General features: G+C 37.2%; 1 protein-coding gene across 5 annotated transcripts in view; it reads left to right on the top strand.

Annotated features, from left to right (window-relative positions):
• Nucleotides 1–4868: 4868 nt before the first annotated feature.
• Nucleotides 4869–15739, top strand: part of LOC115209249 (non-homologous end-joining factor 1-like) — a 41198-nt gene continuing 30327 nt past the window's right edge. For 2 of the 5 annotated variants that reach the window (XM_036501004.1, XM_036501003.1), the window contains exons 1-4: nucleotides 4869–5245; nucleotides 11692–11886; nucleotides 12133–12271; nucleotides 14960–15021. In XM_036501004.1, the coding sequence (XP_036356897.1) occupies nucleotides 5048–5245; nucleotides 11692–11886; nucleotides 12133–12271; nucleotides 14960–15021 (594 nt within the window). In that variant the 5' untranslated portion in view covers nucleotides 4869–5047. The remainder of the gene's footprint in view (nucleotides 5246–11691; nucleotides 11887–12132; nucleotides 12272–14959; nucleotides 15022–15739) is intronic. The other 3 variants (XM_036501005.1, XM_029777535.2, XM_029777536.2) reach the window with 2 other exon arrangements.

Here is a 15739-nt window from a genome sequence, read left to right as displayed (position 1 = left end):
TTTTATAGATGAAAATATCTTATAAACACACACACACACACACACACACACACACACACACAACCAAAGGAGTTGGTATGTGGTAAGTGGCTTGTTTACCAACCACATGGTTCTGGGTTCAGTCCCACTGTGACACCTTGGGTAAGTGTCTTCCACTATAGCCTCGGGCCAACCAAAGCCTTGTGAGGGGATTTGGTAGATGGAAACTGAAAGAAGCCCGTCGTATATATATATATATATATATATATATATATATAAAGTTTTGAATGGTACAACAATGCACTATAATACTAACAGTGGGCTATATACTTGTTGTAATTTAGTCATCCATAGTCTGATATCATATTTCGGAATAATATTCCTTCTTCAGATATTCTATTTGGTAGATGGAAACTGAAAGAAGCCCGTGGCATATATATATTCTTTTATTTGTTTTAGTCATTTCTTTCCGAAATATCATATCATACTATGGATGACTAAATTACAGCAGGTAAATAGCCCATTGCTTGTATTATAGTGCATTGTTATATCATTCAAAACTTTTCATTACAAACAATACACAATGCTTCAAGCGAACTACAATACCCTCCTATATATGTATGTATATATATGTGTGTGTGTATCTTTGTGTGTCTGTGCTTGTCCCCCCAACATCACTTGACAACTGATAGAATAAGTACTAGGCTTACAAAGAATAATTCCTGGGGTCGATTTGCTCAACTAAAGGCAGTGATCCAGCATGGCCATAGTCAAATGACTGAAACAAGTAAAAGAATAAAAGAATATATATCTATACTACGGGCTTCTTTCAGTTTCTGTCTACCAAATCTACTCACAAGGCTTTGGTCAGTCTGCCTGAAACTATAGTAGAAAACATTTGCCCAAGGTGCCATGCTGGGACTTAACCTGGAACCATGTGATTGAGAAGCAAGCTTCTTACCACACAGCTACGATCACACCTATGGACTTTTATACATATAAAAGTCTTGGCAGTCATGCACTTTCAAAAATTCCATTTGTTCTGATATAGACCCACCTGTAGCAGCCTTTAAATCACCACTGGCAACTTCACTGATCATTTTAATGTTGAACAATTTAAGGTACCTGCTAAACCTTTCAAACTAGACATTATTAGAAAACATTTTGTATCAGAAATTGTACTTCTTCCAGCAAATCATCATACAAACTTTGGTTTTCACAATGTGTTTATCAGTCAATTTCAACATGTCTGATCATCACTTCACACAATCAGGAGCCATGCCATATTAATTAGCATTTCAAATCTATGAAAAAAAAAGCAATATCCAGCCGTTTCACAGAGTAGCTGATTCAGCAGTTGGTCAAAGTTTGTCATTATTGTCAAAATGTGGAAATTGCAAGCTTTACTGATTTTGCCCAAAATCAAACTTTCATAAGACATCAGATTTAACATCTTACATCCTTTATAATTCCTTTTGCTCCCCCCCCCCTACTGCTTTTATTTCTATTTGGTAGTCTATTTTCAGTCATTTCAGATAAGGATAATGCACTGTATTGGACACAGTAGTAGTTAAGTCCAGCAGTGGTGACTATAGAGAACAAATACTCACCAAATAATAAAACAGCAGAATCTGAGAAAAGTGATGATATTCTTTTTAAACAAAAATAATCGTTTTATTACTTCAGAAGCAAGAGTGTAAATTAGAAGTTGAAAAGGTTGAAGAATTGATGTTGAACAGTGGGAGCTGTACAATGTGGGGAGAATTACTGAATAATAAAAGTTAGTAATAAGACTCAGACCAGTTGAATTTATGCATCACAAATAATGTGAAGAAGAAAGGAGTGGTGGGTAAGTATTGGTAAAATTGTCGCAAACAACAAGAAACAAGATATGGAGTGGTTATGCAAGCAAACAGATGTTAAGAGTCAGAAAAACTTTAAGAAAATGCTAGTCAGAGAAAGCATGAATAAATTTAAATAATTGAATAGTAGGATTGTAAGCAACAAAAGTGTACAGACAATATAGGCAAGAAATGAGAAGAGAGCAAGGTTTATAAATGTATTACACAGAGAATATAATTTCTCAAAATAGCACTTTTTATACCTGTAAACATTGTTGATTTTCCTTTTAAACTGTTAAAAAATCTAAATTTCCCTGAGATTTGAATTTTAGACCATATCCTGAAACTAGTGGTAATAATTTACAAATTTTATAAGAGCAGAATTCCATAATCAGAGAATCTGTGGTGCAGGAGTTACCTGTATATTAATTGAATTTTTATGAATTGAATTTAGTCATTAACCCTTTCAGTAACTTTTTAAATGAACACCCAACAACTTCAATGTTATTTGGAAAAACATGAATGACCCATAACATATTTATGCTCCTCCTCATCTACATACATACATATATATATAATAATAATATGAAATTATTGTATACAGTGCTCAGGTGCACCACAACTTGTCAAAAAGTGCATATAAAGTATATGCAGTAATGTACAAATGTCTGGAAAGCAAACAGTGTATGAGTCAGATACATGCGTGTGTATGGAGTATGTATATAGTAGGGAACCAATACTTAGTGTGTTTCCTGTGTTATAACAATAAATCAACTGCTCAATTTTATTAAGGGGCTGTGACCATTTGATTTTCTATACCACACTTACACACTTAAGAGAAGTTTGAACACTTTATTACAGCTTTTCCTATTCTTGTAAAACTAAAGTTAGTGGTAGGCTAAATGGTATACTGTTAGACTAAATGGTACAGTACTAGATTAAATTGTACAGTGGCAAATAAAATGATACGAGAGATTTACTAGTATAGTGGCAGACTAAACAATACTGAAACAGGTTAAATCGTGCAGTAGCAGATAAAAAAGGTACAGTGGTAGAGTAAATACTATATTAACAGGATATACAGTACACTGGTAGAAAGTATCAATCTAAATGGCATAGAGGCCACCTAAATGGTACAGTGCCATACTAAATGGTAAAGTAGCAGATTAAATGGCACAGTACTTGACTAAATGCTACAACAACAAACTAAATGGTATTGTGATAGATCATTCGAGGTCGACTTTGCCTTTCATCCTTTCGGGGTCGATAAATTAAGTACCAGTTATGCACTGGGGTCAATGTAATTGACTTAATCCGTTTGTTTGTCCCCGCTGTGTTAAGCCTCTTGTAGGTAGTAAAGAAATAGGTATTGTGATAGATCAAATAATACAGTAGAAGGTGATATGTTGCAATAGTGACTAAATTGTACTGTAGCAAAGTAAATGGTACTGTAGCAGACCAGATGGCACAGTACTAAATGGTATGGTACAAAATTAGATAGTACAGTGGTACATCAAATGGCACAGATGAAGGCCAAATAGGACAGAACTAAACTAAATATAACTGTGGCAGGCTAAATGGTACAGTGGTATGCTAGCTGGTATGATACCAGATTACATGGAACAGTGGAAGGCTAAATGGTACATTTCAAAGCAAAATGCTATGAGCAGTGATACAAAATAAACAAGTGTAATTATTGAGAGGATGGGCTGGCAGACCTTTTGTAGTATATTGGTTGTGTGGACATCTGGTAAATGATATGTGGTTTAGGGTGGCAAATTGGCAGAAATGCTACTGCACTGGGTAATATGTTTAGCAGCATTTCAGTCATCTTTATGTTCTGAGTTCAAATTCTGCCAAAGTTAACTTTACTTTTCATCCTTTCAGAGTCAATAAAATAAGGACCAGTTGATCACTAGAGTGAATGTAATGAACCTACCCATCTCCAGAAATTGCTGGCATTGTGCCAAAATTTTAAACTGATGTGTGGTTTGAATCCTGTGAGTGGCCTGTAACTTTTGTCTTTCTCAAATTGGTACTTCTGTCAAATATGACTTTATGCTGAAAACCTTAGCAGTTAAATGGTATAATTTTTAAAAAATAGAAAATTTTTTAAAATAGTGTTTACTTCTTCTTTTAAGAGAAGGTAGGGTTTGATTTATCGAAATTGAACCAATCCTATGACTGGCACCTGGCAGATGCCAGGACCCTTGGACTGGTGGTACGTAAAAAGCACTATCCGAATTGTGGCCAATGCCAGTGCCGCCTTGACTGGCTTCCGTGCCGGTGGCACGTAAAAAGCACCATCTGAATTGCGGCCGATGCCAGTGCCGCCTCGACTGGCTTCCGTGCCGGTGGCACGTAAAATGCACCAATCCGACCGTGGCCGATGCCAGCCTCGCCTGGCACCTGTGCAGGTGGCACGTAAAAAGCACCCACTACACTCACAGAGTGGTTGGCGTTAGGAAGGGCATCCAGCTGTAGAAACACTGCCAGATAAGACTGGAGCCTGGTGCAGCCTTCTGGCTTCTCAGATCCCCAGTCGAACCGTCCAACCCATGCTAGCATGGAATACGGACGGTAAACGATTATGATGATGATCCCTTGTACTATAAGCATAAGGCCTGAATTTTGGGGATAGGGGGCTAGTTGATTACATTGACCCCAGAACTAAGCTAGAACTTATTTTATCGACCCTGAAAGGATGAAAAGTAAAGTCAAGCTTAGCGGAATTTGATCTCAGAACACAAAAATGGACAATATGCCACATAGCATGTTGTCTGGTGCAGTAACAATTTTGTTTAAATATCAGTTTAGTTGAATAAGCTAAGTAGATGTCACAAATTCATTTTAAAATTGTAATAAATTGTAAACATATTCTGCGGGAAAAACAATGCAAACTTGTTTATTATGAGTGAGAATCACCGTTTCAAGAATTCCTCGATTTGGAATTTTGAAATTGATAAATGTTAACACTTTGTGAAAATACTTTGTTATGACGTCACGAGAAACGACATAAACGTCATCACAAGTAGCGTACAAGTTCGATAACTCTAAGAGAAATATAATAGAGTTTATTAATGAAAAATCAATTTTAATACGGTTCAGTCGTCGTTTGTGATTGTTTACAGATTTTGGGGGAAGGTTCTTCGTTGAATATTTGCTTTCTCGCAGGAATTAGTAGCTCAATAAAACGAAAGAAAGCTTTGTATACTACTAGTTCCCAAATGGATCTAGAGACGAAATGGCGAAGTTTATGGAAACCGGATTTGAAATGTTGTCCCTGGCGTATCCTGCAAGCTGACGAGTATGTCTACTTGATTAAAACTCGCTTCGGAGAGAATTGTTACGAATGCATGATTACAGACCTCACTAATTATTGGTGCGAATCATTAACAGAAAGAGAATGTTGCCAACGTTTACAGGTAAAGATATTCTGCAGATATTTACTTAATCTCTTGTTTGTTTATATTTATATATTGCCAAGAAACAACGTTGTAATATTCTGTTTTGTGTCTGGGGAGAGTCATTTTCTTTTTGTGCCTTATAATGTAACACACCCACTGGCAAAATTTCCACTTATTTCTTATTTTTATTCTCCTAAAATTTTTGTTGCGTCTTGCAACCTTTTTGAAGAGTCGACGCAACGAAAATTTTAGGAAAATAAAAATAAGTGGAAATTTTACCGGTGAGTGTGTTACATTGTAAGGCACAAAAAGAAAATGACTCCCCAGACACAACAGAATATGCTTCAACACACGAACTCATATAAAGAATCTTGCAAACCAAATCCCAAAACGAAATAACGTTGTAATACTTACATAGAGATGTATAAAGACTGAATGGTCGACAATTGTTATATATATATATATGTATAACAGTATTAATAAAATAGGAGATGCAATATGTAATAGACTTTAGTGGGTACAATACATGTGGGTCGAAACATGTGTTGTACCCAATGAAGTCTATTACAAATTCCACCTCCAACTTTATTAATACTGTTATCCTAACCGCCACTACGAAGTTCCTGCAATAAATCTACGGATAACAACAGGTAATCGAAACTGCCGGCGCTTTACTCATCATCTGTTGATACATTTTGTACAATTTCTCCATTATATGTATATATATATAGTCAATAATAATAAGGGTAAAATTAATTAATTAGTAATTAATAATTTTACCAAGCTGTGTTCAGTATGTAAAAGGACCATTTACGGTATATATATATCTTCTTCTTCAAGTAGTTCTACCTTATTTTATCACGCCGCTTTCAGCAGGAAATTACTTAGTCACCAATCTTATTCTACGTTTATATTGATTTTCTAACATTGACACAAGGAATAATACGGAGTTAACGGCCAAAATGCGATTTTTTCTAAGATATAGGGTCGTTGGACCAATTGAAAGTTTCCAAATTTTGGGGGAAGTGTTCTTCGTGAGATAAAACTAACGGACGTCACATTTTAGTAATGGCCATCATTATATTTATTCAATATAACGGAATACCCAGTTTATTGTCATATTGCTCTGACTATTTTCGTAATCGTCGTTTCAGAGTTTATTTCGAATAGCCATGAATATTTTGTGCTTTGGCAGAATCGTCAGTGTCGAACAAAATACGTAGCATTATTTAGTTATTGCCCTTTGCGATCAGAGGTTCAAACCTTGCCTGTTCGGGAATCCAAGTTTGCCTTTCATCCTTCCAGGATCCATTTATGAATTGGTTTCAAATTCTGGTACAAGGCCAGCAATTTGGGGGAAGGATGTAAACCGATTACATCGACCCCAGTGCTCAGCTGGTGCTAATGTTATTGAAAGGGATGAAAAGCAAAGTCGTCCTTGCCAGAATTTGAACTCAGAGCATAAAGACGGACGAAATGTTGCTATTGCCTGACTTGCTAATGATTCTGCCTGCTCGCCACCTTAAGGGGTCAATATATATATATATATATATATATTTATATTTATATATGTGTGTGTGTGTGTAATCCTTTAATAATGTTACAGAACTTAATTCACCCATAAACCTCCCCTCGTGACATAGATAAAGAGGCTAAACTGAAAAAGGGAGTGAATGACGTCATCTCCTTACACCGACACTCTGTAGACTAATACCGAAGGAATGCCATACATATTCTTATGTTGCATCATAAAAGTGAACAGAATTCTAATAGAAGACTGAAAGGAGTAACTTGTCTGGTATACTCGACACAACAACACATGTCCAGTCCCTCTAGACTTATAATACATTTGGAACCTTTTGTTTTGTTTCTACCTAAACTCACAGAAACTATTTCAAATTGCCAGAGTTACATAAATGAGATGCAAGACCTAATGGTTGTTTAGATCCAAGTCAACACTGACTGAGATCTATGACCATTCCATATTTCCCTCCAGTATCTAGACTGCATGACACAGTAAGACCCTCTCTTTTCAAGACAGTAATGTGTAATTTAAGAGATTTGGTTGCCATGCTTAGCTAGTCAAGTGACTATGTAGAGCCACAATCACAAATTTATCAGGAACAAGTATTCGATTACTCCTTTAGTTGATAATATTGATCCCCAATATTTTGGTACTTTATCAACACCATAAGAATGACTAGCAAAGTGGCCCTTAAAAATAGATAGCTAGTTTGGATATGAATACTACTAAGTATTTGTGTTTAATTTACTGGTTTTACTTCATATACAGGGTGAGTCAAAAGTAGCACCTGGTCTCTGAGAAGTCATGCCTTTCTCTGTTGCTCTGCAGGTTTTTACTGACAGTTTTGAAAGTTACTAAATTTGGATCATGTTGTTAATACTCTTTGATATCCCAACCCATAAAACAAGAATTAAGAGTCAAAATTATCTCCCAATTGGGAAGTTATACATATTAACCCTAAAACAGGAATTGAGCACTACTTTTGACTCACCCCCATGTATATATATATGTATATATATATATATAGGGTAAAAAATTAATTAATAAATTTTACCAAGTAGTTTCAGTATGGAAAAGAACCATATTCGGTAAAAACTTATACAAGAAGTTTTTTATATATAATTATACCAATAATTAAGGGTTTAGCAACAAGTTGCTTCACCACATACTGAAAATTTAGAAATTTCTTTTCACTACAAAAGTAGTGAAAAGAAATAAGTCTTTTGGCTACTATTTCTAAATTTTCGGTATGTGGTGAAGCAACTTGTTGCTAAACCCTTAATTATTGGTGTGTATATATATATATATATATATATATATATATATATATATATATATATATATATATACACATACATACACACACCTTTTGTCCATCCACAGCCACCATTTCTGCCTCGGGGCTGCAAATGTTTCCTTTGGTTTATTACTGTAATAACAGGTTGCTGATCCGTAGCTTAATCCTCTTTTGGGACTAGCTAGCATCTTTGTTTGAATGACAATAACTAGTTGGAGATAGCTAATTCATAGAGAGAAAATGAAAGAGGAATCAATTTTAGTACTCAACTGATACTTTATTTTATCGACCCTCAAGTGTCGGGTGGTGATAAAGTTAACTTCAGTGGATTTTGAACTCAGAAAGTAAAGAGCAGAGAATTTACACACAAAATATTGGTCAGCACAAGGTTATAGTAGAAGACTGTGTTGTATGGTGAGAGCAAACTGAGAAATACATGGTTGTAATGCAAACAGCCATTTTTGTAGTAAATCCAATAATCCCAGTCAGTTGATATTTAATCTACTGAACTTACAAGGATAAAAGATAGTCAACCCTAGTGGAATGTGATTTCAGAGCTTAAAGTACTAATGCACTCTACTAATTCTATAATCCCAGCCCTTTGACCATCATTATCATCATTTAACATCCGTTTTCCATGCTGGCATCGGTTGGATGGTTTGACTGGAGGAGCTAGCAAGCCAAAGGCATGCACCAGTCTCCCATTATCTGTTTTGGCATGATCTTTATTGCTGGATGCCCTTCCTAATGCCAACCATTTTACAGAGTGTGCTGAGTGCTTTTTACATGGCACCAGCACAGGTAAATAAAGATTCAATATAAAATGCAGTACTTCTTTCGAGTAGCTCATCATTGCTTGCTCCACTTTTCTCCTATGGAACCAGAGTTATCATGAAGTCTGTCATCTGAATGCTGATTTATGATGTGATGGATATTTACTTCCATTGATCTATAAGTATTTCTTCATTCAGTTATTCACTTAACATTCAATTTTTTTTTACCCCATGGATTAGATGGTGAGTTATTAGGGGCAAGATTTTATAGCCTAATGCACTTCTTGTCATCAGCCCTCACCTGTTTTTCAAATAAAAGGGTTTTTTTCTATTAGCACTCTTTTAAAGAGCAGAACAATAGGTCATAATGTCGACATCATAATTTCACTTGAGTGGCAACAAGAATGGAATATCAACAATATTAACAATGCACACGCGCACACACACACACACGTCTATAGGGTGTCCATAAATTGTGTTTACAACTTCCACAATTTATCATCAAGCTATGTTGCACACAACCACTGGAGCTTACATGGAAATATTCTGATTTTTCTAATAAAAGTTGTTTTGTGTGCCTGTGTTTTGCAATAAACTCTAAGTTATCCTTACTTTTCTTATTTCTCTGAATTTTTGAAATTGTAATGGTAATCTATGGATATTCTACACACACACACAAAGGCTTCCTGCAGTTTCCATCCATCAAATTCACAATCATCCCAATGTTATAATAGCAGACACTTATCCAAAGTAGAATGCAATGGGACTGAACCCAAAACTATATGGTTGCTTGGCAAACTTTTTAACCACATGCCTATACCTAGAGTAGTGATCTTGACCTTTTTTCAGGTTCTCTGAATGGTGGCAGGAAGTTATGCACAGAGCAGAAAGCTAGCTTGAATACTTGTAACAGAATAGACTCCACTAAAGGCAATCAGGGGCCAAATGGGGATGTTAAACTGAATGATAGACGACATTTACCACCTATGAAAAGAAACAATCCCCCGGATGAGCTTCCATCTACAGTTTACATCTACTCTGTTCTACCCACAATTAATTTGTCAACCCAAGGCTATAATAAGTGTTATGTAATGGAATTGAATCCACAGCCCGTGGATGTGAAACACACCTAACCAAACAGTCATGCTTAATCTGAACTAATTACTGTGTAGCTTCCATCAAGCAGTGACATCAACAGCATAGAAACTTTTGACTGATTTATGAGCAGGAGCCTACAGATATAACATGCAAGGGACACAAACCAACTTTTATAGGGTTGCTCAACCTGCGAAAAGCAGCAGCTACTGCCATCATAAATAAACGTACAACTCAGTGAGAAATGTATTCCTTGACATACATTAAATGAATGTGATGGCCGTGACAGAATAGGCTAAACAACAATAACATGCAGGAGAATATACTTCATTTATATGTAGAAATATACTGCACCCACCATTGTAGTTTTTGTAGATACAAGGTACAGTGTGAGAGTGTCAGCAAGTTGCTTATAAAGTACAGTGTGGGTCAAGAGATCTAGCCACTGTTGCAGCTGATCTACAGTGTATTTATATTATTTTTTTCACAATTTTAACTAGCAGCAGTAACAGGTTATTCTAATGCAGACAGTGACTGATACATTTTATATTGAATCTTTTTTTACCTGTGCTGGTGCCATGTAAAAAGCACAGGCACACAAAACAACTCCAGTGGTTGTACGCAACATAGCTTGATGATAAATTGTGGAAGTTGTAAACACAATTTATGGACACCCTATAGACGTGTGTGTGTGCGCGCGCGTGCGCATTGTTAATATTGTTGATATTCCATTCTTGTTGCCACTCAAGTGAAATTATGATGTCGACATTATGACCTATTGTTCTGCTCTTTAAAAGAGTGCTAATAGAAAAAAACCCTTTTATTTGAAAAGTGCATTAGGCTATAAAATCTTGCCCCTAATAACTCACCATCTAATCCATGAGTTAAAAAAAAAATTGAATGTTAAGTGAATAACTGAATGAAGAAATACTTATAGATCAATGGAAGTAAATATCCATCACATCATAAATCAGCATTCAAATGACAGACTTCATGATAACTCTGGTTCCATAGGAGAAAAGTGGAGCAAGCAATGATGGGTTACTCGAAAGAAGTACTGCAGGCGTGGCTGTGTGGTATGTAGCTTGCTTACCAACCACATGGTTCTGGGTTCAGTCCCACTGCGTGGCACCTTGGGCAAGTGTCTTCTACTATAGCCTCGGGCCGACCAAAGCCTTGTGAGTGGATTTGGTAGACGGAAACTGAAAGAAGCCCGTCGTATATATGTGTGTGTTTGTGTGTATTTGTTTGTGTATCTGTGTTTGTCCCCCCCCCCACCATCACTTGACAACTGATGCTGGTGTGTTTTCATCCCCGGAACTTAGCGGTTCGGCAAAGAAACTGGTAGAATAAGTACTAGGCTTACAAAGAATAAGTTCTGGGGTTGATTTGTTTGACCAAAGGTATTGCTCCAGCATGGCCACAATCAAGTGGCTGGAACAAATAAAAGAATATAAAAAAATAAAAGCAGAAAGAATTATCTTCACAGTTGGCTGTTTCGCTTTTTTTTTGTTTTTTTATTGACTGAGAAATTTAGATGACTGTTGTAAGAAAAGGTTTCCATAGAGATTCAAACTGAACTTATTAACCATGTATTCTTAGTATGTTTCATTCTATTGCAGGGCTCCAAACAACCATAATGGTGAAACATGCCTAGGAACTTTAATATAAATTCATGCTTCACTCTGATTTATTGATGCAGCTATAATTTTATCTCAGTTTTATTTATTATAAAATGATGCTATAATTTCTAATTTATTTTACTTTGTTTTAGGAACTTAATCCCAATCTAGAAGCTCCAATTTCTAAAATTCTTGAGCATATTAAACTGAATATTGATAAAAATCCGTCTGACAATTTGAGAATTTCCAAAGATGACAAAGGAACTATGCATATATGGATTAATTCCAAACTTTCTAGGTTCCCTTTCACCTGGCAATTGGTTGGAGAACCAGCACATGAAGAAATGGTAATTTTTATCAATTTTCTTTGTTACAGTTATTTATTTATTTATTTTTCTTGGATGAGTTAATAAAGAATTCATTTATCAGAACTGCAGACTTTCTTGTGTGTATTTTAGTCTAAGTCTGCTTCTAAGCCTTCTTATATATTTGTGATGAAAAATATTCTGAAAGTATATAAAATAATTTTGATTTTAGAATTTTTCAACTATATTGTTATTTTAGTTTTCTTTCTATTTTTCCTTTGTCATCAGGTCTCTGAGAACATGACTATTCCACTTTTAATGATGGTGTCCGAGTTGAATCGTCGCCAGAGAGAACTTATTCATATTATTTCCAAAAAGGATTTAGAAATTGAGGATTACAGAGCTCAGTCTGTTAAACTTAATCAAAGTAAATCATTTTTGATATTTTTTGTCATTTTAACTGCTATATCTTACACCAAACTGAGAAAGCAAGGAGCCACAGGCTCCTTGAACATGTCAGTAATTATATGCTTCTCAAACTGTGCAAGAGTAATTTCATGCTGTAAACTTTGATATTAATTCATACTTTATTTGTAATTAAATAAGTTTCTTGTCAGAATCTGTGATAAAATACTTCAGATTAGATTAGTGCTGCAACATGGTTTAGCAATCATTATCTCGTCCTATGCCCCTCAGCTGAGGCTACCTGATGAACAGAAAGACTGATTTTATGACACCCTCTTGCAGATTACCTCGACGACGAATGACAGGGACCTTCGCTTTGTAGCTGGCGACTTCAATGGGCATGTTAGACAACATGCAGTAGTCTATCATGGCATACATGGAGGCTATAGTTTTGGTTCCTGCAATGGGGAGGGAACCAGGCTGTTGGATTCTGTGGTGCAAGTGATCTTATGGTTTTTAATACTAACTTCAGGAAACCTGCCAGCCACCTATTCACCTACCGATCTAGTAGACACACTAGTCAAATTGATTACATCCTCACCAGGAAACGGGAAAGATGTCTACTTATAAATGCCAAAACCTTCCCAGGTGAAGAATGCACCCCACAACATGGATTAGTAGTTAGCAACTTCAGGATCAGGGCTAAATGGATGCCCAGAAGACGACCAACATGGAGAAGAAGGGTTTAGAAGCTTAAGGATCCTGCAAATGGACAGAGATTTAGAAATGTATTACTCAAAGCTTTTGACAAAATACAGGGAGATATGATGTGGAAGACAACTGGAGGTTTGTACAGGAGAACCTGTTGAGTGCTACTGACCAGATCTGTAGATGGTGCAAAGTCCCCTCTCAACCCAAGGTAACATGGTGGTGGAACAGTGTAATTGACAGGTCCATTAGGGAAAAGAAACCAGCTTGGGAGGACTGGAAGAATGGCGGGAGGAGAGAATTGTATCAGATTGCCAGAAGGAAAACTATGTGACAGGTTTACTTAGCCAGAGGGGAAGCAGATAAGAAAAAGTTTGCAAATGTTCTGTGTGGTGAGGACCAAAGACTTGAGCTGGTTCTTGTTGCAAGACAGTGTGAGAGAGAATCATGATGTCATAGGAGAGAAATGTGTCTGCATGGATGACAGCTCACTTGCATTTAATGAGGCTGCAAGGAGAGAGACTTGGAGACACCACTATGAAAGGTTGCTAAATGTTGAGCCAACAGAGGGACCAGCTATCTGAATTGACAGTACCTTGGTAGATAAATCAATTTAGGGTATGAAGACAGGGAAAGCCCCCAGCTCATCAGGAATCACCGCAGAAATGCTTAAGATATCTGGCGGTGTCGGCTACAGTCTAGTCACCTATATAGTCAATCAGGTGATGCATGAAGAAATCATACCCAATGGCTGGTGTAGCATCACCACAGTCAACTGCTACAAAGGTAAAGGTGATGCATTAGATACAAATAATTACAGTGATATCAGATTGTTGGATCAGGTAATGAAAGTCCTGGAGAGGGTCATAGCCCAACTAATTAGGGAGAGAGTCAGTTTAGACGAGATGCAGTTTGGGTTTGTGCCAGGGAAAATCACTACTGATGCTATATTTCTGGTAAGACAGCTGCAGGAGAAATACCTAGCCAAAGATAAACCTCTGTACCTAGCTTTCGTTGACATGGAGAAAGCCTTTGACAGGGTCCCCCAATTCCTTATCTGATGGTCAGTTTGGAAACTAGGGATAGCTGGGTTGGACAATTTGACTGAGGTCTGACGAACCAGATGGCTGCACCAGGCTCCAATCTGATCCTGCAGAGTTTCTACAGCTGGGTGCCCTTAACGCCAACCTCTCCAAGAGTGTAGTGGGTGCTTTTACGTGCCACTGGCAACGACCACGCTCAATGGTGCTTTTTATGTGCCACCTGCACAGGAGCCAGTCCAGCGGCACTGGCAACAACCTTGCTTGAATGTTTTTTTGCATGCCACCAGCACAAGTGCCAGTAAGGCGACGCGGGTAACGATCACACTCGAATGGTGCTTTTTACATGTCACTGGCACGGAAGCCAGTTTGTTGCTCTGGCAACGATCACGCTCAGATTGTATTCTTAGCGCTCCACTAACATGGATGCCAGTCATTGAATTTGATTTCGATTTCACTTACCTCAACAGGTCTTTGCAAGCAGAGTTTAGTGTCCAAAGAAGGAAAAGGTATGCACAAGTGGGCTGGTTACACCCCTGGCATAGGCCACGAGGTTATGGTCTCACTTGGCTTGCCGAGTCTTCTCAAGCACAACATATTTCCAAAGGTCCTGGTCACTAGTCATTGCATCAGTGAGGTCCAATGTTCGAAGGTCATGCTTGACCACCTCATCCCTGGTCTTCCTTGGTCTACCTCTTCCACAGGTTCCCTCAACAACTAGGGTATATATATATATATATATATATATATATATATATATGTATGTATGTATCTTTCACCAATATACATAGGCAAAAGTTGTACACATCAACAAGAAATATTTCTGAAATTGTTCTTTTTGAACAAAGTTCCTGCATAGATTGATCCATTGAGAAAGTGTGATCTGTTATTCTTCACTATTTGTAATATAAAAGGCAAAAAGTAAATCTTCTAACCTTAATATTTTTATATCATCATTTCAGAGCAATTAGCAACTGTTTACTTTGATGAAACATCCTTTGGAAACAATATGGTGCTATCAAAGGTGAGTGGATTATTATTTTAACCCAAGGAGTCCTGATCAAGCTAACCCTATGATCAGAAACATTCCAGTTGTTACAACCCTGTCTTTTTTTGCCAAGATATAGAGTTTCTTACTTAAGCCCATCATTCCCAATTGAATATAGCCCATAGACAATTTTCTCCACTTTTCTTGACTCTGGACTATCTCTTCTGTTTTTATCCATTAGGATCCCTCCTTTTTGATTTCTACCTCCGTATCCCCCCTCCATCTAGATTTAGGGTGTCTTCTCTTCCACCTTCCTTGTAAGTTCCAGGTCAGAGCCTGATGTATAATACCGGATATTGGTTTCCATTCAGATTTTGTTGCATCACATCATTTCTCTGAGAGGCCTTCTCCCAGGTGTTGCTGGTTTTGAATTGTCATCAGTGCTTCTGTAACTGTTTTTTTTTTCTAGACAGTGTATGTGCAGGTGGCACATAAAAAGTACCCACTACACTCTCAGAGTGGTTGGCGTTAGGAAGGGCATCCAGCTTTAGAAACACTGCCAGATCAGACTGGGCCTGGTGCAGCCTTCTGGCTTCCCAGACCCCCAGTTGAACCGTCCAACTCATGCTAGCATGGAAAACGGACGTTAAACGATGATGATGATGTATCAGCCCTATGCAGACCCATTTTTTACCTCTGGAAGAAGTGGTCTATATTTGTCCGGCCTGTTTCTGTTCTCCTGTCCAGCAAGAGA

The sequence above is a fragment of the Octopus sinensis genome, linkage group LG3, assembly GCF_006345805.1.
Source record: "Octopus sinensis linkage group LG3, ASM634580v1, whole genome shotgun sequence".
Classification (NCBI taxonomy): domain Eukaryota; kingdom Metazoa; phylum Mollusca; class Cephalopoda; order Octopoda; family Octopodidae; genus Octopus; species Octopus sinensis.
The sequence above is the reverse complement of the archived record's forward strand: the minus strand, read 5'-3'. Positions and strand labels throughout refer to the sequence as shown.